Raw genomic sequence first — 24222 nt, forward strand, 5'->3', positions numbered from 1 at the left:
TGATGGCGATTGTTTGTCCGAATTGTTTTAGTTCCAAAGGACTACTCTTGATGGGAAAGTTTTAGAGAATTTTTATCACTCTTGCCAGCACAATCACCTTCAGAACTGCAAAAGAAATTGAAGGACCAGTACGACCAGTACGGTACATAGAAAATAGAATGCTAGACAAATGTATAAAAACATTTCATTTCTGAGGAACCTCTCCTGATATCAGTTACAACTGTGAATTATATGAAGAAGACTTTGCTTATTCTATTCTGCTCTCTAGAAACTATAAAAACTGCGTGGTTTCAGATATTCCAGATATAAAAGAGCTAGAGCTGGTTTCAGAAGAGCCCGAAAGAAGATTGTACCATGACACAGAATTCGTTGTAAATCAAACATTGGACGTTTTGTTGGAATTCATCAGCAAGAAAATCGTGTGGTAAGTCCTAACACTAATTCAGTCAGCGGAAGCTCCAAACCATGGATTACATTATTCAGCTTTAAGCATCTATTCCGACTCCGACTGGTCGCCTATTCTCTTTAAATGCCACCCATTATTACACACAAAACAGATGTAGCTTCGTGTGTTTTTTCTTTCCTCCTTGTTGTGGTGAACTTCTCGCGCCATGTCCCAAGCGTAGTACAATCCGGCGACTACAAATGACTTCAATAGCATCAACGGTTCGGCGTTCGAGTGCAAACGACACTAATCACCTCGATTAGCTTACTGATTCATTAGACCCGTTAAGCCTCCGCCTAGACCGAGGGTTTTTTTTTTTCTCGGCGCTAGAAGGATTTTCTCGCCCAGGATGCCCATGGGACCATCCATCACCGAACGAACCGTGCTGAGGTATTAGCGAGCGGACTGGTATTATCCTTGGTGTTACGTAGCGAGTAGCGAGAGGAGGTCCGTGAGGACCAATGAGGGAAATTTTTGGCGCGTGAACTTACACACAGCTTTCGGGTGGTAACCCAAAACCGACCAGTTAGTCGACAAGAAGGATGGGGATATCGGATATCTGCAATCAAGAAACATTCACAAAACGCAGCACAGTAACAGAGCAAGAAGAAAGAGTGTGAGAGAGAGAGATTTTATGGAAAAAAATATATTAAGAGCTATAGAATACATGCAAAAACAAACGGAAGTATAGAGCAAATGCTCTGGAGATGGCAAATTGAACCAGTACAACTTCACTGCGAATAAATAAAAAAATAAAGACACTGGATAAAAGAAACACAGCGATCGCCGAACCTTGCTCGAAAGCTCGACGAAGTTTCGGTGCAGAGTGCGGGAGCAAACAAACAAATCAAATCAACACAAACACGTGTACAGGCACAGAAACACACAGACACATCGAGATCGAGCACCAGATGCAAAATCGAACAAACAAACGTTGCAAATAGCTCGGAAAAACTCTTTCCTTTCGGAGGGAGGAAGGGTCAACTATAATACCAGCATCCAGCAAGAACACTGAACAGAGCCCTGAAACGAACGGCAAATGTAGCAGATGTAGCTTGCGTGTGTGTAGATTCGTAAGTTGAGTGTAGTGTGTTTGTGTACGAGAAAAGTCCCTGCCTTATCTTGCTCGGCTGTTCAGGTATGGATCAGGGTTTAATGCAAATGCAGCAACCCGCTTGGTGTAGTGTGCCTTAACCCTTGTAATGCCTGTTGCAAGTGCGGCGATACTGAACTGTGTTTGTTTTGGCAATGGCAGGTCCAGAGTGTTAGATGATTCGTTTGTGTGTGCGTGTAGCGGGATTCTAGGGAGAGCTCTGTCAATGTTACGTTTTGATGGCGACACGAAAACACGGATTTGGGAAGAATTCGGAAGCTTCGGGCAGGGCTGCAACAGAAATTGGGCAAACAATAATCGGTTTCTTGATCCCCGAAGGTTTAATTTGCGTTGATTGAAAAGAGGCGGGAGGTTCTTTTCAACAGGCGAGATTGGCTTGCGGACAGGAAAGTGAGGGAGGGCCAAGACTTCCCGAGAGTTCCTTAACTTAGGCGAATGACGAATGAGAGGTTGATGAAGTGAGAATAGCAATAAGTGAGTGAGTGAGAGAGAAAAGGAAAGAGCATCCTTGATTGATGCTGTAAGCTGGATCCTCTGCTTCTTCTTGTGGGCTTAACGACCTTCTAGGACTCGCAGCCTATCTAAATATCTTACTAAACTTGCTGATACCACAGATTTGAACCTCGGTCCTGTCGTGTGAAGACTGGCACCGTTGTTCCCTCACCACCGATGAACCGATGGTCTATTCCACTATAAAGAACGTTGGTGCCGTGACCAGGATTACTTGAAACATTCTCACTTAAGATCGTGCAAGTGGAAGCGCTTAAGCGACCCAAATCACGTCAAAAATCGTTTACTGTGCATAAAATTTATTCCGTAAAAAAACAAATGTACTTCAGAAAAACCAACCAAAAGGTCGAAATATAAATGTCGTTTAGAAAATTAATTAGTATGCCACCCTGCCCCAAGGTTGCAGGGTTCGTTATTGTAATTTAAAAAAAAAATTAAAAAAAATCCCCTTTTCAAGAAATTTATCAGAAATTTAACAGCCGAGGGATGCGATTATTACCCGCCATTCGAACCGTTACAGAAGTTGATGAAAAATGCGTTCCAGCTGTCGGGATACGGTGTACCGGCGCTATAAGTTGCTCAAACCGTGCCGGTTTCGATGCAATAAGCGCCTCGGTCTCGCATCGCTCGGATTAGATTGTGGGAAGCCCATTAAATGTAAACCCATTCTACTTGGCGGTAGCAGTAGCAGCGGCAGCCGGCCCAAATCGACGATGAAAGTCGACGGTCTTACTGTGTCAACGGCCAAAAAAAAAAGGATACAGCCAAAAATGGCAGAAAAAAGGAAAGAAGCGAGAGAGAGATAGAGAGAAAGTTCACACGCCTTGCATACCAACGGTGCGAGTAGGAGCAGCTGCCCAACAGTGGGAAATTTAATTACAGAAATAACGTCACACCGAAGTGAGTCGATTAGGGACCCCCGAAAAACGGAAGCACGGAAGCGAAAAATAAAGATACAATTCAATTAGTCCAAGTGGCAACGGATCTCTCTCTCTCACTCTCTCTTTCTAATATGGTTCTTTGCGTCACCAGCAAGCTAAAAGGATGGGCGAATTGCCTGAGCAGCAAGTGTAGCATCGTTGTCACAAAATGTCCAAATGTCTTGTGCCGTGTGGGGTTTTTTGGTGGTTGTTTTGGAGTTGATCGATTCCCCATCGAACCATGTCACACTGGGATGATGCTCTGTTCTTCCTATCATGCTCCAGTTTCTCCGTTATTTTGATAGTGTAAGATGAACCGCACACGCACACACACACACACACACTCTATTGCCGATTGATAAATGGCTATACGAAGACTCACGTGCGAGAAAGTACTTGCTGCAGCCCATCAAACCTATCTACTCACAGTGTCCTGCGTTATCTAATTACTGGCAAAGGAAGTGATGGAAGGTGTGCAGTCCCAGATGGGACGTAGACGAGAGAAAGGAGGGATCTTTCGTTCGTTGCTGCCCGAACAGACCATGGACGGTGTACCGCTTCGGTATCAGGTTCGATGGCGATGACCAGGCACCCCGGTCTCGGCTGTCAGTGACAGGTGCGTGTTTGCGTGGGCAGGAGCCAGGACCGGTGGGAACATCGTTGAACTCCCATTAGCCATCGTAACGGTGGGGTGGGGTGTCAGTGGCAAGTGATTTTGATGCGAGTTTATTGGAGCGCATGGCTAACCGAAGTGCGATCGATCCGACCCTCGTCAGACTCAATCAGAACTCTTGTGAGTGTTCCAAATGGACGTTGGAAATGGTGTTCAACCCCACCTCCACCCTCCCACCCCCCTCCAAAAAAAAACCCAGGTGTTACAACAAGAGCACACATACGCAAATGGTGTGTCTTCATTCGCATCAGCTACTTGCGGAATTGTTTTCGCAAGGGTCCGTAGGGGCAAGGTGCCAGTATTTCGGACTCGGACTTTCGCTTATCTCTCGTTCTGGCTCAGTGAGCACTCCTTCTACTTCTTCTTGTTGCAGCAACATTCTACAAGACTTGCACAACCACTCAAAGCTGCACACACGCACGCACACGTCCTGTAAGCACATCACCAGAACACAAAGGCGCATCATCAGGGCAACCAGACCTGCTTCTTGAAGACACTACAACCAGCGCAGATGGGGATGGATGCATTCATTATGTTTTGATTATTCATGACTGCATCCCGGATGTATGGACACACCGATTTGCACCATCCGTGGGACGTGAATGTGAAAGAAAGTTTTGCAAAACTTTGCGCTCACTCGTGCAGACGCACCGAGTGCCGTGCAAGTGATGGCCGAACGGGCAACATAAGACCTTCGGGACGGGGAGTCCCCCCCCCCCCCAGCTGACCTGTTTGCTAGTTTTGCAACACTTGCCGCAGTAAAGTTAGTTAGCGTAATTCCAACATGTTTGGTGAGGATGTAATCAACCGGAAAGATGGCGGAGAAACACACAAACCCCTACACAAACGTAACATGAATACATCAGCAAATTATTTCGAGATGACTTTCTTTCTCTTACAGGCACACACACACACAGACACACATGGTGCAATTCATTAGGTAACGCATTCAATTCGCTGCTCTCTGTGCAACAGTGTCTCCCCGAAGTAAAGTGGTTTCTCATACGCATCTTCATCGAATTTTAAATCAATAAACCTAGCAACTCGTCACTCATCCTTGGATGCAACCGGGCTGTGCTTTTGCTTCGGGGGCACGTATTGTAAAATGTGCCGATGACTCCGGCTTACAGTACAGGGCTGGTGGACTAGTGGAGGGCTTGCGACATGATTAACAGGCTCTAACTCACCAGGGACTCACGGATGAGCAGCGGGAAACGTAGCGAACACGAGCGAACGAACGAAGAGAGAGAGAGAGAGAGAGAGAGAGAGAGAGAGAGAGAAAGAGGGGTGTGTGAAGGTACCACACGAAGCTAGAGGATACTAAAAATAAAACACATTACCCAACGGCGAACCCATTGGTGCGGGGAAGCGAGATGGATGACAGTTAAATCAGGTGCAAATGGAGGCAGGACTATTGGTATGAGTGCGTGGTTATATCGATGGGCTGTGCAATGGATGTCAGGGTGAGTATGTGCGAATTACCCAGTAGCCCGGTAGGTGGCGTGATAGCATTTAATTTTTTGTGTAAGTTTAGTAGGCTGTCAATGTGACGTACGGGTCAGTTCGGGAGTGCAGGATCAGCAGCAGGGACAACCGGGGTGCCGGTAGTGTGGATACAAAGGTAAGCTAGTAAAAATGGATATGCCCAACGTACACCGATCAAACATAAATTCATCCACACACACACACACACACACGCACGCACACACGTACACAAACACAAGAGAAAACCAGACCAATTACAACAGAAACAAAATGTAACACACAAACAAACAAAACAAACCAAAAACGCAAAACATACATCTCTATGTGTACAAAGGGGGCTTCTAGGTGACGAACGGGATGTGCGTACGTTTCGCAACATCCGGGCATAGGAATGTGTGTGTGTGAGGTACCGAGCGCAAAGGTATGTGCGATCGGAGTTAATAGGTGTTGATTGATTTTGTTTCGTTTCTTTTAGGCCTACTACCGAATGCTGCTAAAGGGAGACAGAGGTGGTGACGGATGGGGATGGCTTTTAGGGTTCACACAACAGAAAGAAAAAAACGACGACCAAAACAAAACAACAACCGAGAATTAATGGGGCTCCCAGAGAGATAGGAAAGAGTGTGTGAGAGAGAGAGAGAGAGAGAGACAGAGAGTTCGGTTGTAGTCGAGAAAGGTGGTAATGGGGTGGTAAGGTAATAAAGGGGTGAGCGGGAAAGGGTGAGGGGTTGGGAAGGCAAGTTTTTACCGGTTGTCGCTTACCTTTGGTGGTGCGAAAGCCCTGATTGATGGCGCGTGTCGTCCGGACGGCTGCTCGATAGATCCGCCAGTAGAAGAACAGCATCACGAACATGGGAATGTAGAAGGAACCGAGCGCCGAATAGACGACGTAACCGGCGTCATTCGTCAGCTCACACGTCCAGGGACAGGGAAGTGGAGGCGCAGGGGACGGTGTCACCGACACCAGTGTGTAGTTTCCGTATTGATAATAAACGTTCTCTTTCACCTGTGAGGAAAACGGAAAAAACCAAAAAAACCCCCGATTGTTTATAGATAGAATGTGAGGGACTGTGTGGAGTGAGAGTATCAAACCGAGTCCAGTTAAAGAGAGATATGCAAACCCTGATAAGACGAGATTCGGTGCAGCTGATGCGTGATAGTTTGTGTAATTAATTTGCTGAATTGCTCGCACAATAGGAGCACACACATGTGGAGCCCGGGATAGCAATTTGGTGGTCAAAAGCTCAATCTCAGGGTGAATGTGGACAGCGTGTCTTAAAGTTCAGTCGTATTACACCGAGCGCTGGGGCATATTAATGTAATCGGTTTAAACTCCATCCCTACCGTCCATATTTAACGGCACGCAGATAGACTAATTTCCCAACGGACTATCGCTTTAAAGAGTGAGCGTACCTCCGAGGTACGATGGGTTCCCGAATTTCCAAAAATTAACCTTCGAATAATTGATTCAATCTGTGACCATCGCTAATTTTTTATCGCTTTTTTTTCCGCCTGCTTATTTGTATGCAAAAACAGCGCGTCACTCACGCCCAGAAGTAGCCGTTCTTGGTGATTTTGTTTTTGTGTGTATGTGCCAAGGAATGGGATGCTGGCAGGAAATTAATCTATACCTTGATGAGACTTTGTCCAACGGGGAATCAGGAAAGAGCAGCTGGATAATGCTGAGAAGAAGCTTAGAATATCAGAAATCCGCTGAAAGCGCTATTGAAGTTTAGTGTGGGTGGGTTCAAAAACTCAAATGAAAAAAAAGCCTCCACCACTAACAGCTAGCCCTAAGGTGAGCCGATGTCCGAGAAAGTTTTACCTGACAGGATGCTTACTTTACAGAAGAGCTCTCAAGTAAGCAAGTGCACACAGCGCACCGTAGCCGACCATCCCGAGCGCTTCAAAGGTGTGGTCGGACTGACATCGAAAAATTTCCACCCGATTGGTGCTTACTCCACGCCGTCCGATTAGCGGAAGACTGGATTACCAGGGTGTGGGGCGGGGTTTTGACAAAGAAAGCCACAATCTTTAACGGACAAAAAAAAAAAAAAGCTAAAAATAATTACTTTTTCCCATTTTCTCCGGTTTGTTCGCGGCTTCGCGTTTCTAAGGTTTGCCTTTTACCGTGCGAAAGGCTAATATAGAAGAAAACAAAAATGACGTAGAGAAACTCTCTCCGCAGCGGGCTGGAAAGATCGGAAAGTGGAAAGCGATCCGGACATCACATCTCATCTCCGGACTTCCGGTGCACCGGGGCCAACCGAGACCGCAAAACGCTGTCAGTGTCTGGGGTTAGCGTGTCCTGCTTTAGTGTTTTGTCTCGCTGCCCTTTCCTCTCGCACACTCGCTTGTTTCGGAAATGGTACTTACTTTCTGTTCCTTCCACCCGACCAGCGGCGGAAAGCAGATCACGAAGGACAACACCCACAGCCCGGCGATGAGCGACTTGGCGCGCCTGGTCGACATTATGCTCGGATAGGTGACTGGACGGGTAACGGCGACGTACCGGTCCAGCGAGATGGCGCACAGGTTCAGGATCGAGGCCGTACACATCCAGACATCGACCGCCAGCCAGATACGGCACCAGACGTCACCGAATATCCAAACCTGTGGAGAAGGTAGCAGTTTTTGAAGGTTACGTTGTACTTGACATAATTAAGCTAACAAATATGGGAATAAAACACCGCTGATGCTATCCTGCACTGATATTGGTTCGACTTCAAGAATATCGAGTGATTTATTGATGGAGAGAAATATAAGGATTCACGATGGAGACGCCCAGTACTTTATGATAAATTATGCATACAGGTTCTGAAAAGCTCAATTACAGAAAATGTTACACAACTCGGGCCCCACCAGTATCCCACACAGATACACAACAATAAGACAACTTAAAATGTTAAGAATCGGTAAATATTTTTATTATGTTAGGTTACGTTGTACTACACATAAATATTAGGTTTAGTTGGTAAAGCATGATAATATAACGTTTTGTATTTGTGAATGTTTAGCTTCAGAAGTAACGGAGGTCGATGAACAAAAATAAACTGTGTTTCTCATGTCGTAGAATAAGTGTCTCAATGTTTAACACAGTAAGCGATTTGGATACAACAAATAATACAGTCCAATACGAGGAAAACTACGAACGACTGAGAAGGCAGCATTCCCGGCTCTTCCAGAATTAAAAACGTAGCTTCCACTTCGATCGACACCTTAACGAATTGCAGATGAGTTTGTGAGTGAGAATCGTGTATTAAGCGTCGTTGCATTCGTCATTCGACATGACAAGTACGAAAGCATCAAGCACGAAAGGAGCAGGGCGTGTAGCGAAGGAGAATGAACCACGAGCTAGCTGAGCTGTTTGGCTATGCTGATATTCTGGGGGTAATCGCAACGGAACGATACAATGCATATATTGGATTATACGGAAGGACACAAAAAAAAAACACTGCAAGGACTCACGATGGAGACGCCCAGTACTTCATGATCTGTTCAAGAATTTCAAAAATACATTCTATCCATCAGTATCGTTGAAGTATATATATATTGAAAATACCCACATTGGAACCTTGTCAGCAAAAGATTCTAATAGTTTAAAGTTTTCTCTGTACTAATCTACCATTCAACCATTCATGCCTCACTAAGCTACTCGCAAATGTCAAAAGGAGATAACATGGGTGGGATTGCGAATACGCTCGTTCAGTGGTTCAGTTTTCTACCATGTTCTAACGAACGCATACCGTTTCCAAGTCAATTCCCCCGCACAAAAAACCTTGATTATGTCAACCGATAACTTACTGGCTTTAACCTGGTGCAATCAAGAGGCTAAACGTTTCGTGGAAAGCTGTGTTAAGCTTATGTATATTCCAAACAACGCTCCACGCAAACCTACGCCACGTATCTATGGCCCCACGAGGATTAAACGCGTGTCCTCTCACCAAAAAGAGGAGTAAAAAAGCAGGACTATTGATAGTAAAGTACACCAAATAACTCCCGACGGCGTAGAGGTGCATCAAACCGAAAGGTGGGCGCACACGCTGTACTACACAGCACATAATCTCATTTGCACATAAATGATGTCCCTTTCGGCACATCATACGGTAGGTGACAGAGCATCATCCGGCACGGCACCCGTCACGGAGCCTTTTTTTGTCTGTGTGAATATGTGAAAAGCAAACTCAGACGATCCTAGATATTTCACCAACCACCATCCACCACCAAGAGCAACAAAAAAATAAAATAAAATAAAATAAAAACGCTACGCGGATGCAGCGTGTGCTTCGGCATTTCAAGTCCGGATGTCTTCTTCAATAAAAAAGCCGCTTCGGTGCGCCATCCCGAACCGGAAGGATGGGCTTCCGGGTTTGTTATCCCACCAGCAATTCTTTAGCTTAAATTGGAAAATACAGTTAGTTTCGATACAGGGTACATCTTTTCTTGGTTTAGAAATACTGGAAAAAATCTTTAGAGAGTATACAAAATGGCGTAATTAAGCTTCCTCCACTATTGACAAAATTCTGATGCTGGTTCGGGAATTCAAAAATTATTAGACACACATAGCTTCGACTACTTCTTCTTCTTGGTTCAACGGCCTTCTTGATCACGGCTGCCATCTAATGGCTTACTAGACTTGCTAATTGGATAGTTAATTCTCGCTACGGGGGAACGGTCGGAATGGGACTTGACCTTCAGTTCTGCCGAATCAAGACCGGCCCCACTGTCAACTACCGACAGAAAAAAATTACAAATAAACAGATATTATGTTATGTTGCTGAAGCATACTTGTTGGCATACTCATAAAATTAAGCATTTAAGGACCTACGATGGAGACGCCCAGTACTTCATGATTTGTTTATGAATTTTAGAAGAACATTTTGTGTAGTAGTATTGTTAAAATATTGATATTGATAATGCCCTTTTTGGAACCATATCAGAAAAGGATTCTAATAAGTTTGTTGTTCCCTCGATGCTAATCTACCATTCACCGACCAAAGAAAAAACTACAAACAAACAGATAAGATGTTAGGTTGGTGAAGCAGCGGAGCAGTTGCCGCTGTTACGTAGGTTTACGTAGAGAGAGAAAATATTTATTCAAAAACCCACCCAGTTTTGCAGTTTGAAGCTTTGGATTGAAGTTTGTGGTGGTATCATCCCGCCAGCCAGGAGTCCCGGGAACGGGCTCAGAGGGTCAACTCAAAGGGTAGGTTTTTTAGGGTTTAAACACATTTCTAATGAATGACATGTTTGCGGTGTACTTCAAACATACATTATGCCAAGTATTTACACGCAAGCGAATGTTTGTGTGCAGGTAGGTGTCTCGCATACTGAAGTGGGCGAGAGTGAGACAGAGGCTTTAAAGTGGATGAATAAATAGGAACACAAACCGTGGGGGGGGGGATTAAATTCACTCGGCACAAAATGGTGCTTACTTGCCCAACCATTGTGATCCTCCTCGAAAGTGATCGAGAGTATCAGTATAAATGTGTGTGTGTGTGTCCACCAGTGATTGTGTATAAGACAGAACAAAGTGTACGAGAAAGCGATGGAAGCAAGTGAAAGCGAAATGCGTCAAGTGGTCAATTAACAAGAACCGCCAAGGACTTATGCCTCAATGAACGAAAAATAAAAAACTCTCAACTGAAGAATAAAAATAGCGTCAACGAAATCCCATCGCTCCCCTACCTTTCAGTCCCAATTCTGTGCCCTCACTAAAGTACAGCAAGTAAGAGGGATTTTATCCGCAGTTGAATGCACTTCACAACCGCACAAGTGGTCCGGTCCAGGGTCCACTCGACAGGCGAATGGTGGCGTTCGTTTCGTACGGTCGTCGAAAATCGATAACGGACGATACGCAATTCCACCCCCGACCCGTCCACGTTCAACTCTTCTCCCTTCTTCTACCCCATCAACCCATCCCGTCTAAAAGTCCTCTCGAGGGAAATGAATTGAATATAAAGGGACCACGAAAAAGTGGACAAGAAATTATGCTTTGCGGTCAATTGAAAGAAGAAAAACAAAATGAAGAAAGAGAGAGTGAGAAAGAAAAAGAGCTTGTGCGTTTACAAACACACATTGAAAGAATGGAGGGGGGGGGGGAAATAAAGATCCCCCGCAAGAAAAACTCCACGCAGCACAAAATAGTCGATAAAGCACTTTTTCGCGGGACCAATATTGCATCTGTAACCCGTCCCACACGTTTAAAGGTGAGTCTTAAATGGACGTGTGTCTGTGTGTTGGTAACTAGAAACGAAGAACTCTTTCGTAAGTACCGAACCTTCCCTTCCTTTCACACACACACGCACACACCTATCCAACGAAAAAGGATACTTACGGGCGTCCAAAGTCAGTTGGGAAATGTAACTGCTGCGTATTTGTTTTATTTCCATCTCCCTTCCTTTCTCTCTCTCTCTCTTTCCCTCGCTCGTCATGCGGCGCACTTTCTTTGCAAGGTTTAAGGTTGGCTTGAAGGCTAAAGCAAACTAAGACACACACTACCGATAATAACATGCCACGCGATAAATTCAACGAAGCTTCCGCGTAGAAAGCAAAATGGTTGCGGGAAGTAAAACCGGGCTTCGGTTTCTGGCTTTTCGGGCACTCGAATTGAAGGTGCTGAACGGAAGACAACGCCATTATACAAACTGTGGCCTTTTTTTCATTCATATAGGCAGGCCAGACCGTATTGCTAACACAAATCACGGATAAAGCGATCCAAAAAAGAAAAACCAACAAAAGACCCAAAACAGAAACCGACGAGAGCGGCAGGAGCAAAAAAAAAAAAGAGTCAAAACCTTAACCTCTAAAGTGTAAGTACAGCGAACCTGATGGTACACCGTAACCACCGTACCACTGTGTGTGGATGAATTATAAATTTTCAATTATCACCTAATCGCATTATCACTTTTACACAAAACGTGTTTTAATCACCAGTTGTGGCCTCGCGAACGTGCGAATAAAACTCGCACGTGTGGAGCGTTCGTGTGTGCGACCATCTTTTTCTATGTGCGTGTGAGAGAGAAGGAGAGAGAGAGAGAGAGAGAGAGAAGATTGACTGTTTCCAAATGCGTGTGTACGTGTGTAGACCAAAGGCGGCGTGCGATGTAGAAGCTAATAAACGGCCTCTAGACACATATAGCTCGAGCTCCACTTATCGCTGCTTGGGTCCTTGAGCCGAGGATGTGCACTTGGAGTGCTTTTATTTGTTTTTGTCTACCACACGCACACACACCCACCAGTACTCGGAACAAGCTTCACACGCGTTCGAAGAACGATCCGGTATACATTTTTGGGGGTCTCTCGGTCCTCGAGAAACGCAAAAAAAAAGAGGAACCTCAGAAAAATCAACGTAACTCGACCTTTCCGAAAGCTAAAGGGGTTTTCTGTTGATTTTTTTTTTTTACGTTGAAAGTGAATCTGAGCACGAGAGTTCGTTTATTATTTATTCGTTTCGGAGGTGTTCCTTCGCCAGCTGAGGCTCTATTTCGCTGTCGCCTCGTTTGTTTTTTCGTTCTCGGTTCGTCTCCCCAGACGCGCGCGACGCCATTTCTGTTCGCTTTGGGCTAGCGTTTAAATTCATGCATAAATAGTCGTGTTTTTGCTGTATTTTATTTACAGCACCGCTTGGGTGTATACAGGTGCCGGCGCCAAAAAGAAAAACGTAGTGTCGAAGCTTACATTTCTTCTGCCGCCCGCCTCAACCTCCGAGAGCAAAACGGGGGCGAGTGGGTCGGTCCGGATTTATGGTAACGATCCCAACGGGGTGCTTTTGCCCATAGTACCCGGGGGCCATGCTGTTATCCTTTGGGATCTATCCGTGCGGTGTTGGACCAACCGATACCGGCACCGTAATGGACGTACCCCGTACGGACAAACCCAATAAGGTATCGGGCCAGCTGGTCGTTGTTCTCACGCACCTAGTTGCGCGTTAGCTCCCTTTGGTTTATCGGTGACTCGAACGAATCGCACGTGACACGATAAGAATGCCGGCACACGCCGGAAAACATTTCAAGCAAAACTACTGGAAAAGGCAAAGGACACTGGGTTCACCTTTGATGGCAGAATGTTTGCTGAGGAGAAGTTTAGGAACTACTGGTAATGTATGCACATTAGTAAGTTGTTGGAGGTTAGAGGTTGGGGTGATCCTTTGAGATTCGGTAGGTTATTAAGATTTCTCGAAGATATGCTCCTATGAACGCTTATACTCTAGAGATAAAGAAGGACGAATATCATGGACTATAGAAGACATATCAAGAAAGCGATATTAAAGTTCAACAATGAGTGACTTCATCCATTTCCTCTTTATATTTAAATTTTTTAAATAATAATTTCCAACAGGAGTAGGCAGGCGTAACATAGTAGGTCTTTAAGCTAAAAAGAAGAGTTTAAAAAGAATTCATTGGAGGAGTAATTGGGATCAACACTATATTTATGTATATCTACTCGGTACATGCTGAAAAGATCTAAAAGAAATCAGCATTTGGCAGGACACTAGGATCTCTTACAAAAAGTCGTAAAGAATCATCGAGGTACCTTAAGAAGTCTACTTTTCTTGGCTTAAAGTCCTTCATGCCGATCATCTAAACGATTTACTAGACTTATTGATTACTTATTCGTAGCTGGATAACCAATGCTCACTACCGGTGATTACTCCGAATGAGTTTTTCTCCACAGTCCGCAACACTACCTCGGCCACCGAAGGCCCCAGAAGGCCTGGATAGAAACGTATCCTTTAAGTTCTTGTTGTTCAAAAATAGAAACAGAACAAAACAGATTAGCATTGGCCTTCGGAGAGGTTGATTGATCATGGTTTCTGTACCCTCGATAGAATGTTCGGTTCTTCTTAAAAACCCGGGACTCCAACGATCAGACATCTTCTTTTAGAAAGATCCGTCTCTGTCGGGGCTTCACACATCTGCTTTGTTCCGCTGCTGATGCACTCCAAAATACGATTGGAAGTATCAGACCACTAGAACTCCCTCAAGCAATTCCTCGAGTTAATCCGACAAGCTAAAAGGTATTGCAAGCAGTTAGACACATTGGGGTGACCTTTGAACACTTTATATCCTAAAAAGGATATTGAAACTGTAAGCTGTTGATATCATCTATCTTCTCTCTCGTGTTTGATAAGCATACATCAACAGAACGCTAACAGCACTAGCGTGTATTTGGCAAGCGTTTTCAACAGGATACCCTCCTGAGGTCCTGTGCGAGGGTTTCTGAGGCGAGGGTTTATAATTGGAAAAACTGCATGTACTCTTTCACGCTATTCGGGAGTACTGCATGAGTGCCTCTATCATACTACTAAAATCGCTCCAAGCTATGCTTGCAAGGGTTCCCTTACAAGCTCCAGGATTGACCTCATTAAAGTCTTCCAATTCGAAAACAAAAAAACGATATTGAAGTTCAAATTCCTATCAGACTCTAGTTTCACGTGTTTATTTAGCATATATCAACCGACCGTTAAGCGTCCGAAGTTCAACAGGAGCTTCAGCAGCTATAAGCTGCAGCTCGAGTGTAGATAAATCAAAGCCAACCCAACCCAATCGATAAGCCAACGTGAAACCGGCGATGAACCCACTCCCCGCGAAGGTCAAACCAATTTCATTTCTACCGTGCCCGTTCGTTCGTAATTAAAGTGGCACACTTTCCCGTCGTTCCCTCGGCTCGTGTGAAATAGAGTCCTGAAACAAACCAACCAAGTAATGGACATATGCAGCACCAGGTTTCGGAAACGGATGCGACCTTCTGCACATCACACGCGAACCAACCGAATCGGATATGCCACGATTAGAAGGCAGCGCAGCAGTAGGGATGAAGTTTGGTTCAAAGAGAGGAGTTCGAGTCAAAAAACCACAACAGCCAAACAACAAGAAGCGAAAACGACTGCTAAAGAAAAACTTCTGGCTGAAAAGTGCCTTGAAACGGTAAAGTTGAGCAACCTCAGCCACAGTTAGGTAACTGCTTTTAATCGTACCGGGTAAGCTTTGCCGCTTACGTTGTATTGTTTGTGTGTGTGTGTTTTTTTTTTGTGGTCATAAAAGCGTAGAATATCGCGGCCGATTTATTAAACCACTACACGTGTCCCCGCGTGCGAGCGGACCCGAGAGGCGGAGCACAATTTTGCACAATCGCCCAAACTCCAAAGTTGGTTCAAGTTTTTCGTACGGACAGTGTACGGAAACGGAAGTTTGATAGGGTCTGGGGAAAGGGGAGGGAGTTATGGATGAAGGGAAGGTAAACCTAGAAATGGTACTCGGTGTTGGTGTGCTTTGAGTAAGCTTCAATGTCGAATCGAAACAATGAGCGAAAGGCATTTCTAAGAGAGCGGGAAAAGGAAGAAGGGTGTAAGAGAAAAAGAAACCACACACACACACACACACTCGCTCACACAAAAACACAAATAAGGGAAAGAAATGTTTGAAACAAAAAAAAAACATTACGCCACATTCAGACCGGGGCGCCGTGATGATAAAATGGTGATCGGTCATAATTATGCACTATGACGCCACGAACGCCATACGGATTGCCGCCATCTAGGCGCAATAAGGTGATCGATAGGCTTTTACAAAACGGGAGTATCGTAGCAGTATTTTGCGTTGTATAAAAAAAAACGGCACAACCACACAAATTATTTTAATGATTTAAAAAAATTGGAGTGTGTGTGTTATCACTTAGAAAAATATCACTTTCAATCATTGATTTTCATAAAAGCTTTTTATAAACTTTCCAAAGTTCCATACCCACCATGCCAGGCACACAAACAGAAAGAAACGAAAAAACCACCATAATGCAACCATTAAACCTGCTGCAACGATTTAAGCTGCTATATAAAAAAAAAAAACTACACCGAACGACGAAATAGGTCCGAAACTAAAATGAAGAAAAACTGTACGCCCAACCAACCCATCCCGAAGCTTACCTTTGCCGGGAAAAGTTTTGACTCACTTGCTTGCTACCATTTTGTTGTTGTTGTTTTGTTTTGCGGGCTATCAAAGCTGGCGTGCTTTACCGTACGTCTGGGAGGGAGGGGGGGGGGGGGGGGTTGGATTTGGATGTATGCTTTTTTCGGGTCGGATGATTTTTGGCAGCGAGTGAAAAGGATTACAAACTGTGCCACCCTGCGATTTCCTTTCTGTGTGTGTGTTTTCCCCCTTTTTTATTTATTTATGTTTTTTCTCTTTTTTTTTTTTCGTTGGAAACGGAAAGCATTAGTGATCATTTTTATCGCTAAACTTATACACATCCTGTTCCTTGAAACGTGCGCACACACACACGCTTGACAAATCGACTTTTTGCTCGTAGCAGAATGCAGAGTGTAAGCGACGAACCCTTAAATATGAAGCAAGCTATTTCTATGTTGCGATTTCTAACTCCTTTCCGATGCTTTTTGGTTTCGAAAAAGGTTGGCATCATTTTTTTCCCTTACATTTATAGTTTAAAACGAAGTACTGAACCGCCTTGCTAAGCTGTAACTTGAAATTACAGCGGGCGGAGCGGCAATAGAAAAAAGTTATCCCGATCGTTTCGCGAAAGTCATCAGAAACACATTTGCAGACGTTACGATGTGTTGGTACACAGGGAGGAGAAGCTCCTCAAAAGAGGCCCAAACGGACTAAGTGTGCTAACAAAACGAAAAATAGGATAAAAGAAAACTTTTCTCAGGAAAAGGATGGGATGGCGGGTGGAGAAAAAAAAATGCTGAAAATAAAATAAAATTGTTCGTCGGTGGCGGTGCCGACAACGAAAAGTAAGGCAAAACGGAAAGGATGAATGGGGCATCAACGATAATGGTTACAGAGAAAAGAACGGTGCGAAATGCAATTTAAATGATTCAACAAATGAAAGGCGAAACTTGGAAATCCCTTCAAAGTGTGTCGATGAGTCGAGTGTCGCAAGTACTTCCCCGCGGCACGCGGTACAGTGGGAGAAGTGTTTCGTCTAGATTCACAACTAAACTGCAACCAGTGAGCCAATAACCGAGAGCGAGAGAGAGAGAGAGAGAGAGAGAGAGAGAGAGAGAGAGAGAGAGAAGGGAAAAGAAAGCTCACTTCAAACTTAATTAACCGACGAAGTGAGCTGTCGACTCGACCGTCGCCACAGTTACCCTAGGACCCCGCCAAGATCTGCTGATTGAAGCGTTTTCATTTCACATTTACCTTGCCAACACACCTCATTCACCCAGTTTTCCACTCTGATCCACCCTTTAGCCGCCACCCACTGGCTTCGCCCCGTTTTCCATTTCAGTGTTGCATGACCCCGTGAGACCAAATCGTATCGGAATAGGACAGAATGATGATGATGGTGGTGATGGCTTACACTCAATCCATCCCGTCGTCCCCAGGTTGGATTGAAGTGAATGCCCCCCCCCTTCCCCCTCAGCAAGCGACCGTGGACAGGTGAAAAAGGGAAGGTAAGCGCCCCCCTACGGAACCCACCTAGAATCGTGAAGGATTCGTTTTTATCCTTGCGCAACCGTTTCTACATCCTCCGCACCGCCGGATGGCGGGCGGATATTGAATGAATTTGCAAACCCCGAAACTGATACCATTTTGCTTTTCACACCACATCGCGGGAGGGTGAAGCACGTGACAATGTGACCTAGCGTTCTTGAGTGTGTGTGTGTGTATGTGCACTGAGTGTAGAGGAAGAAGCATAAAAACAACAAAAAAATCAACAAGATGAAGGGGCAACGTTCTTATCGTCACACATACACCCACGGCTCATGGGTTCAACTGAGCCTCGAGCGGGGATCAAAAAATGGGGCAAATGAAAATGGAATACGCGTAAGAAAAGGATGCAACTCTTTGTTATTTTTTCTGTTTCGTTAGCGCATGTTTTTGAGTAGCGTTTAATTTTTTATTTAATGACCGGTGAGTAACGCTTTTTGTGTGCGTAAATTATTCTGAAATGTTTTCTAGCCTTTTTTGTAGTAACTTTAGATTTTTTGAGGAAAAATGCTACATAAATGGAGAAGAATTTCCCAACTGCATGCGAGAATTCTACTACATTGTGTAATGCGTGTTGCATACTATCAGGCGTTTTTATCACATAGAAACAAAAAACGGTTAAAAATACGGTTTTAAACTGTTTCACTTTCACTATTTAGCCACTAGAATTGATTATTTTACCAAAATTACTTAGCGTTTGCTCTCTGCTTTGAAAAAGTTCTTCTAATAATTAAAATGCTTCTTGATATTTTGCTATTGTTGATATTAATAATTATGTAATGCGCATTGCATACCATTTTGGCGCATATGATGTTTGCTCGATAAGGAAATATGATTTAATCTAAGAAAAAGCGCCTTTAAGCATGCAATCTAGCCAACAAAACGGGCTATACAGTACAACTTTACTGTGGAAAACTGTCTCGCTAACAGCTTATAATGAGCTCCGTTTTAATGAAAACTTTTCGCGTTTTTTTTTTTTTGGATTCCCTAAAGACCGCAGCAAGATTGGCATCTTTTACTGCTGCTACCTACGCAAATGAATCCTTATCTGTGTTTATCCACACACACACACTCTCCAGGTCACATGTCACCACCGGTGGTGGTTTTCTGTGTGAAAATAAAAAGCGACAAAGTAAGAAAGCAAAAATCCCGTAACGCTCACGACCGAACAACGAATCAAGTGCAAGTGAGTGCGAACATGGCTTCTTCACCTTTTCCGCAAGGAAATCAGCGAAAGGGAATGGTAATCAGCGGAAAAAAACAGGGGTGATATGGGCGGGGTGGCTGTCTACGTACAGTCGAAGCAGATGAAAAGAAAGCGAAATAGGGTTACGCAACCTTTATCAGATAAAATTATTGGCTTTCATAATAAAGCCAATTTATAAGATAATTCAATCTGCAACGGTACACGAGTGATCCCCGGCACCAGCATCATCCGGTCGGACGGCCTGGATTGGGTGGTTTGTTGTGGGTGGATAGGGGACGATGGGAAAGGAAGCCTGATGAAGAAAGGATGGGAGTTCGCACATAGGCGAACCGAGCCTGATAAGAATCGGAGCATGCCGGAACGCCGGTACGACGCGCGAAGAAGAAACGGCATCCTTATGCCTTACGATTTTTACTCAATGTGTGTGAGAGCAAGGAGAATGAGTCGGAGTCCACTGTAGCGATTAACCTTTTCCACGAAGCTAGCAAGATGGCGCAGATCATCCTTGGAGAAATTCTACGTTTTTCTTTTCTTCGCTCTCTCTCTGTGCCTTTTCGCCTACATTTTCAACTACGCGCGGTAGCTGCTCTGGGAGTTACTGCTTTTTATCAGAGCCCGCACAGTATCAGTCTCCGTTTCTCCTGCCCTTCACTGCTAAGAGAACTAAGCAAAAAAAAATGGAAGCCTCAACCAAATATGATCCTGGCGTGTTCGCTTACAGTTGTTTGCTGCTCGCTCGCTTGCCCCTCTATCTCGAACTCTAGCGCTTGTCTATTTGTTATTCGTTGAATTTCTGATAGGACTGATGCGTCGCCCTTTCTCTAGCTTCAGAACACCTCGCCAGAGCGCAGCTTCTGTTAGAAGGTTTTGGCACGCTTTAAGGGAGCGCCTCAGCGCCGTCAGCGTGTGGTCGAGTGTTGAGCTTCTTTTTTCTTCGGTAGCTTGATTCTTATCTTACGTTACGTTAAGAAGGACTTCCAATTTTGCTGGCGGAGATACAACCTCCTCACGAAGCTCATGAACATGAAGAGAAACTCATTTTCCAACCCAAAAATGGCATTTTTATTTTTTTTATTTTTTTGGTTATTTTCTAAAGCTGTAAATTTATGATTCGGCTGCCGAGTAAGAGGTCCCAAGCCCCCTTTATGGGACGTTGTTAGGATACAGCGCCCCTGTAAGGTGTGTGTGTGTGTAGGAACTGTGATTTTTAATACACTCCCTTCTCACACGATAGCACACACAGGCTCCAGACCAGCACCATGGGACAGAAGGATTGATAAGAAATCTGAATAAATTTGAATGAATATTGAGTTTCGGGGCTTTCGGGGGCTCTCACCTCCGACGGAGAGCCTCCTATCCTTCGCCCTGCTCTAGAATCTTTCACCGAGCAACGGTCTGTATGTGTGTACGTGTGTTTCACTTCAATTCTGCATACAGCTGAAGCTCACACTTACACACACACACACCGCACCTAAGGGGTTGTTTTATGTTTGCCGTGTTAAAGTTGCCAGGTTTTGGGTCGAGCAAATATCCCCCACGGGAGCATATGCTGTTTCATCGTACGCTCGACAAAACTGGTTGGGGGAGGAAATTGAAGCTCGGAAGGGGGTGTTGGTATACGGGGGGCGGAGGGGGGGGGAGGGATGAATCACTGATTCACTTCACTAGCAGATCCTGGGCCCTGGGTAAACTGCAGTTTATCGTCTGCCTGTCATCTGGCCGTACCTCCACCAAAGCTAACCCGTGTTTGGGAGGATCATATTCGTTTCCGGTGCGGTTTCTTGCGAACCATTGGGGGAGGGCAATGAAGGGAAGGAGGAAGAGGTCAGTCAGGTCGTTGCGGTTTTTCGATACAATCCGAACAGCTGAAGCAACGGATATAGAGGACCCAAACTCCCCACCGCTAGACCACTTCGTTATTGTTCTTTTATGCTAGACCCATTGAAACCGTATCGCACAACCCGTCAGATAACATCTTATCCACCAGCTGGCTCTCCCGAAACTCCGAAATCTAGATCTCCGGCAGCCCATGGGGCCGGTTGGGAAGCGAGCGTTTTGGAATTAATAATCTCAATCAACGAACGATCACGTAGTGGGCGCCGGGATAATGCTCCGGCAGCACACCAACAGGCAGGAATATGCCTGCCTGCCGTCTGGACATTACGAAATTGCTTGGTGGGTGCGTACGGTGCGGCAAGCGTTCTGCTGGAGCGTACACGTACGTACGACAACCGATAACGATTCGGCAATTGCCGGCTGGCGGTAAAACGCTCCAAGAGTGGGTCATAAACATCGTCGCGCGTCATTGGTGGTTTTTGTGGCGGTTGTGGCACGGAAGGTGGGGGGGGGGGGGGGTAGGGGAAGGTGGACGGGTTTCGGTCAGTATCGGCACAATTTAATTAAGCTGCATGTATTAAGCGTTGGCTGTAATGCCGGCGATCCACGTCAGCAGCGTGTGTTGGTGGCTTGACGTGTGCACATGATTTTGACACATGTGAAATGGATTGACAAGCTACCGGCTAGATGTAATGGCGGGTAGCGCCTGCCGATACCGATTTGGGAAGCTTACAAAATAGAACACAAAAGCACTTCCAAGAATGGGCGACGGTGGAATATCTCGCGCTATATCGATCTTAAAGATAATTTTAACTTTCGAATCGCTGGACGTGAAGGTTCTCAATAGGTAGGGATGCGTGTGTAGTAGCAATATTATAAGTATATAGAATTCCCTCAATCACTAGCTAGTCTCAAAACAATGTAGATTATTTTTTAAAATGATTCCTTAACAAAGAATAGGACATTATAATTGAATCAAAACTAGCATTTGAACATGTGACTTCCCCAAAAAAATGTTAGGCTTTTTCTTGGCAGTACAGAAGGTCCATGCTCGGGGTACAGTTTCACATGGAGATGTTGCAAGGGCTAAGGGCAACATATTGGCCGGATTGTTCAACCGTTGGGCGACTGAGAATGAGTAGTAACGCCCTGAACCTTACTCTAGTGCTCTGGAGAGGTAACTTCTGCCTGAAGTTGAAGTTACCTGTACCTGTGTTTGGGAAAAAAGTCTATTGACGCATGTTGCGTCCCCAAGCTTAGGAACATAGAATACAGGAAGACTCTTGGAAAATTCGAACTATTTTTGAGAATCCGCGTCTTTGCAGACAAACTGTCAGTAAATCAAAAGACTTGTGCAAACAGTTTGTTGTCTGTAGGCTTTTCATTTATCCACTTTTTTTTTTTCATTCAAGTAGAGACATAAATTGAGAACTAAAATTTAAGTTGTGCTGGCTAATGACTGACTAACCATCGCAGCAACAACAAAAATATAAATTTATGACACACTCATCCCATCTCACGAGTTCCAGAGTAATCTGGGCAGCATTATCTTCACCCAAGGCACGTGCCTTCGACCGGGCATCGAGTGGTGGATACAGACACACAAATTGACGCTCATTTTGACGACTTCAATTGGATGTCGTTTTATTGCTGTTTCGTGGCTAACTGCCGATGCACGTTTTGTTGTGAACGCTTCTCAATCGTAACTTCGAATGCTGTGAAAAGGGGGCTGGAATAGTGCGCGCGAGAAGGAGAGAGAGAGAGAGAGAGAATGGGTGAAGTTGCAAATGTAAATGCAGCACCGGTGTTCGAGCACCGGTCGGCGTGAGCGAAAATTGTCTTCGGCAAAAAGATGTTTACGCTCGTAACTAGCCACGTCGCGACAAGTTTTGAATCGTGGTACTGTGCGTTAACCCTTGAAGGGCTTACGGTTGGATGGAAGTTAGCGTTGAGTGTGAGTCTTTTTTCGCTGCTGACAAATAAGGGGGGGGGGGGGGGGAGGAGAATTCCCGAGTTACAGAATGGATGACAATTCTTGGAATATGGAGCATTTTGAAGCGGGAGTGTTGGAATTGTGTACGGTGGCCTTAGAGAACTCTAAGGGTTCCGACTAAATGAAGCCCATTATTACTGTCACGCCATGTCACTATCGTTACTGGCACCTTGTCGCCTCGTGTGACTCAATGTCTATGGCAGAAGGAAAGGGTCTACCTGTGGAGGCATGGCGATAGAGAACGAGAGAGACTATTGCAATTTGAATTTGCATAGAAAATCGGCGTCCCCGATCAATCTAGCGTGCGAGAAACGGAATGGTTAAGAATTAGTAAAAATAAAGGCTGCATTAGATCGCTCGAATGCAAGCAGACAGGTGCGCGAAGGTGTTGCGCTCGACACTAAGCGCGGAAGAAACCAAAAACAACAAAATAAACCGGAAAACAAGACAACACCCGACACAGCACATCAGCGAAGATATTAAAAAAAAAAGTGGCAACCACACGAAGACCTACCTTAAACACCTCCCAGGTGGCCGAAAATGGCAATACAGCTAATCCGACTAATAAATCAGCAACGGCTAGACTAACGATGAAAAAATTGGTTACGCTGCGCAGCTTGTGCGAGCAGAGCACGGCCGCAATCACCAGACAGTTGCCGACGATGACGAGCACGTTGATGAACGCGAGCACCGCCAGCGAGACCAGATTGGTCGGATCCGTCCACTGTACGGATGCGAGCAGGCTGGCACACTCCGACTCGTTCATGGCTCCGGTCCGTTCCGTGGCGGTTGTGAGCGCGGCGTGTGCGGTGTACGTTGGCGACCCGGCGGTGAACGCTGCTAGTGGGCGACGGCCTGCGGTGGGCTCGGGTATGGTGCGTTGATGTTGTTGATGGGGCAGCTACTGCGATGTGGCTGCGGCTACGACGGCTGCTGCTGCTACTGGCGTCATGGCGTCTTTCCCCTGGTAAAAAGGTAGCCGAAAAATGAAAGTGAGAGGGTTGAATGGAATGAATTAGAAGAGAGTAAGAGACGAGATGTAAGACGAGATATGAGAGATCCGTGGAGGGTTGATATTGAGTACTTGATCTTCGGGATTCTTCGGGAGGTATTAATCATGAAGGCATCGTCCGACACTCGAATTATTAGTTTCTGTTCCTGTAAATTCATCCGCCACTGAGGCATATATCGACTCAACAACGTTTCCCCGGCTAGCCCTGCATGCAGATTCCAACATTCAAAAGTCTAAACCACTCTTTCTTTACTGAGACATTATCCTTGGCCTATTTACTCTCGAAACTCGGAAAATAAGGATAAGGAAAACCCCTATTCTGTTCTGGGTTTATTCATACCTCTACGGTAGATCATCGCGTGAAAGACCTAGTCACCGAACCACCCACTGCACAAGAAATCCTTGCCCAGCATCCATTTCTGTACTTGCCTGGTGCGACAATTAAGTCGCGACGAATAAAGGACAAACCACTTGACGTTAGAAACAACACCCGTCATATTAAAGTAACTGCGTTAAAGTGTAATAAAAGTGCTTTTTCTCCCCCGTTCGGACGTTCATTGATGAGCGGACAATGC

At 45.1% G+C, this 24222-nt stretch overlaps 1 protein-coding gene across 2 annotated transcripts in view; it reads right to left on the minus strand.

The window, feature by feature from the left end:
• LOC126556659 (octopamine receptor Oamb) overlaps positions 1 to 24222 on the minus strand; it is a 45504-nt gene that overhangs the window by 12607 nt on the left and 8675 nt on the right. For both annotated transcript variants that reach the window (XM_050212076.1, XM_050212068.1), the window contains exons 2-4: positions 23150 to 23599; positions 7524 to 7760; positions 5910 to 6153 (exon numbers count right to left, since the gene is read on the minus strand). In XM_050212076.1, coding sequence (XP_050068033.1) covers positions 5910 to 6153; positions 7524 to 7760; positions 23150 to 23401 — 733 coding nt within the window. In that variant the 5' untranslated portion in view covers positions 23402 to 23599. The remainder of the gene's footprint in view (positions 1 to 5909; positions 6154 to 7523; positions 7761 to 23149; positions 23600 to 24222) is intronic.

The sequence above is a fragment of the Anopheles maculipalpis genome, chromosome X (genome assembly GCF_943734695.1).
Source record: "Anopheles maculipalpis chromosome X, idAnoMacuDA_375_x, whole genome shotgun sequence".
NCBI classification, from domain to species: domain Eukaryota; kingdom Metazoa; phylum Arthropoda; class Insecta; order Diptera; family Culicidae; genus Anopheles; species Anopheles maculipalpis.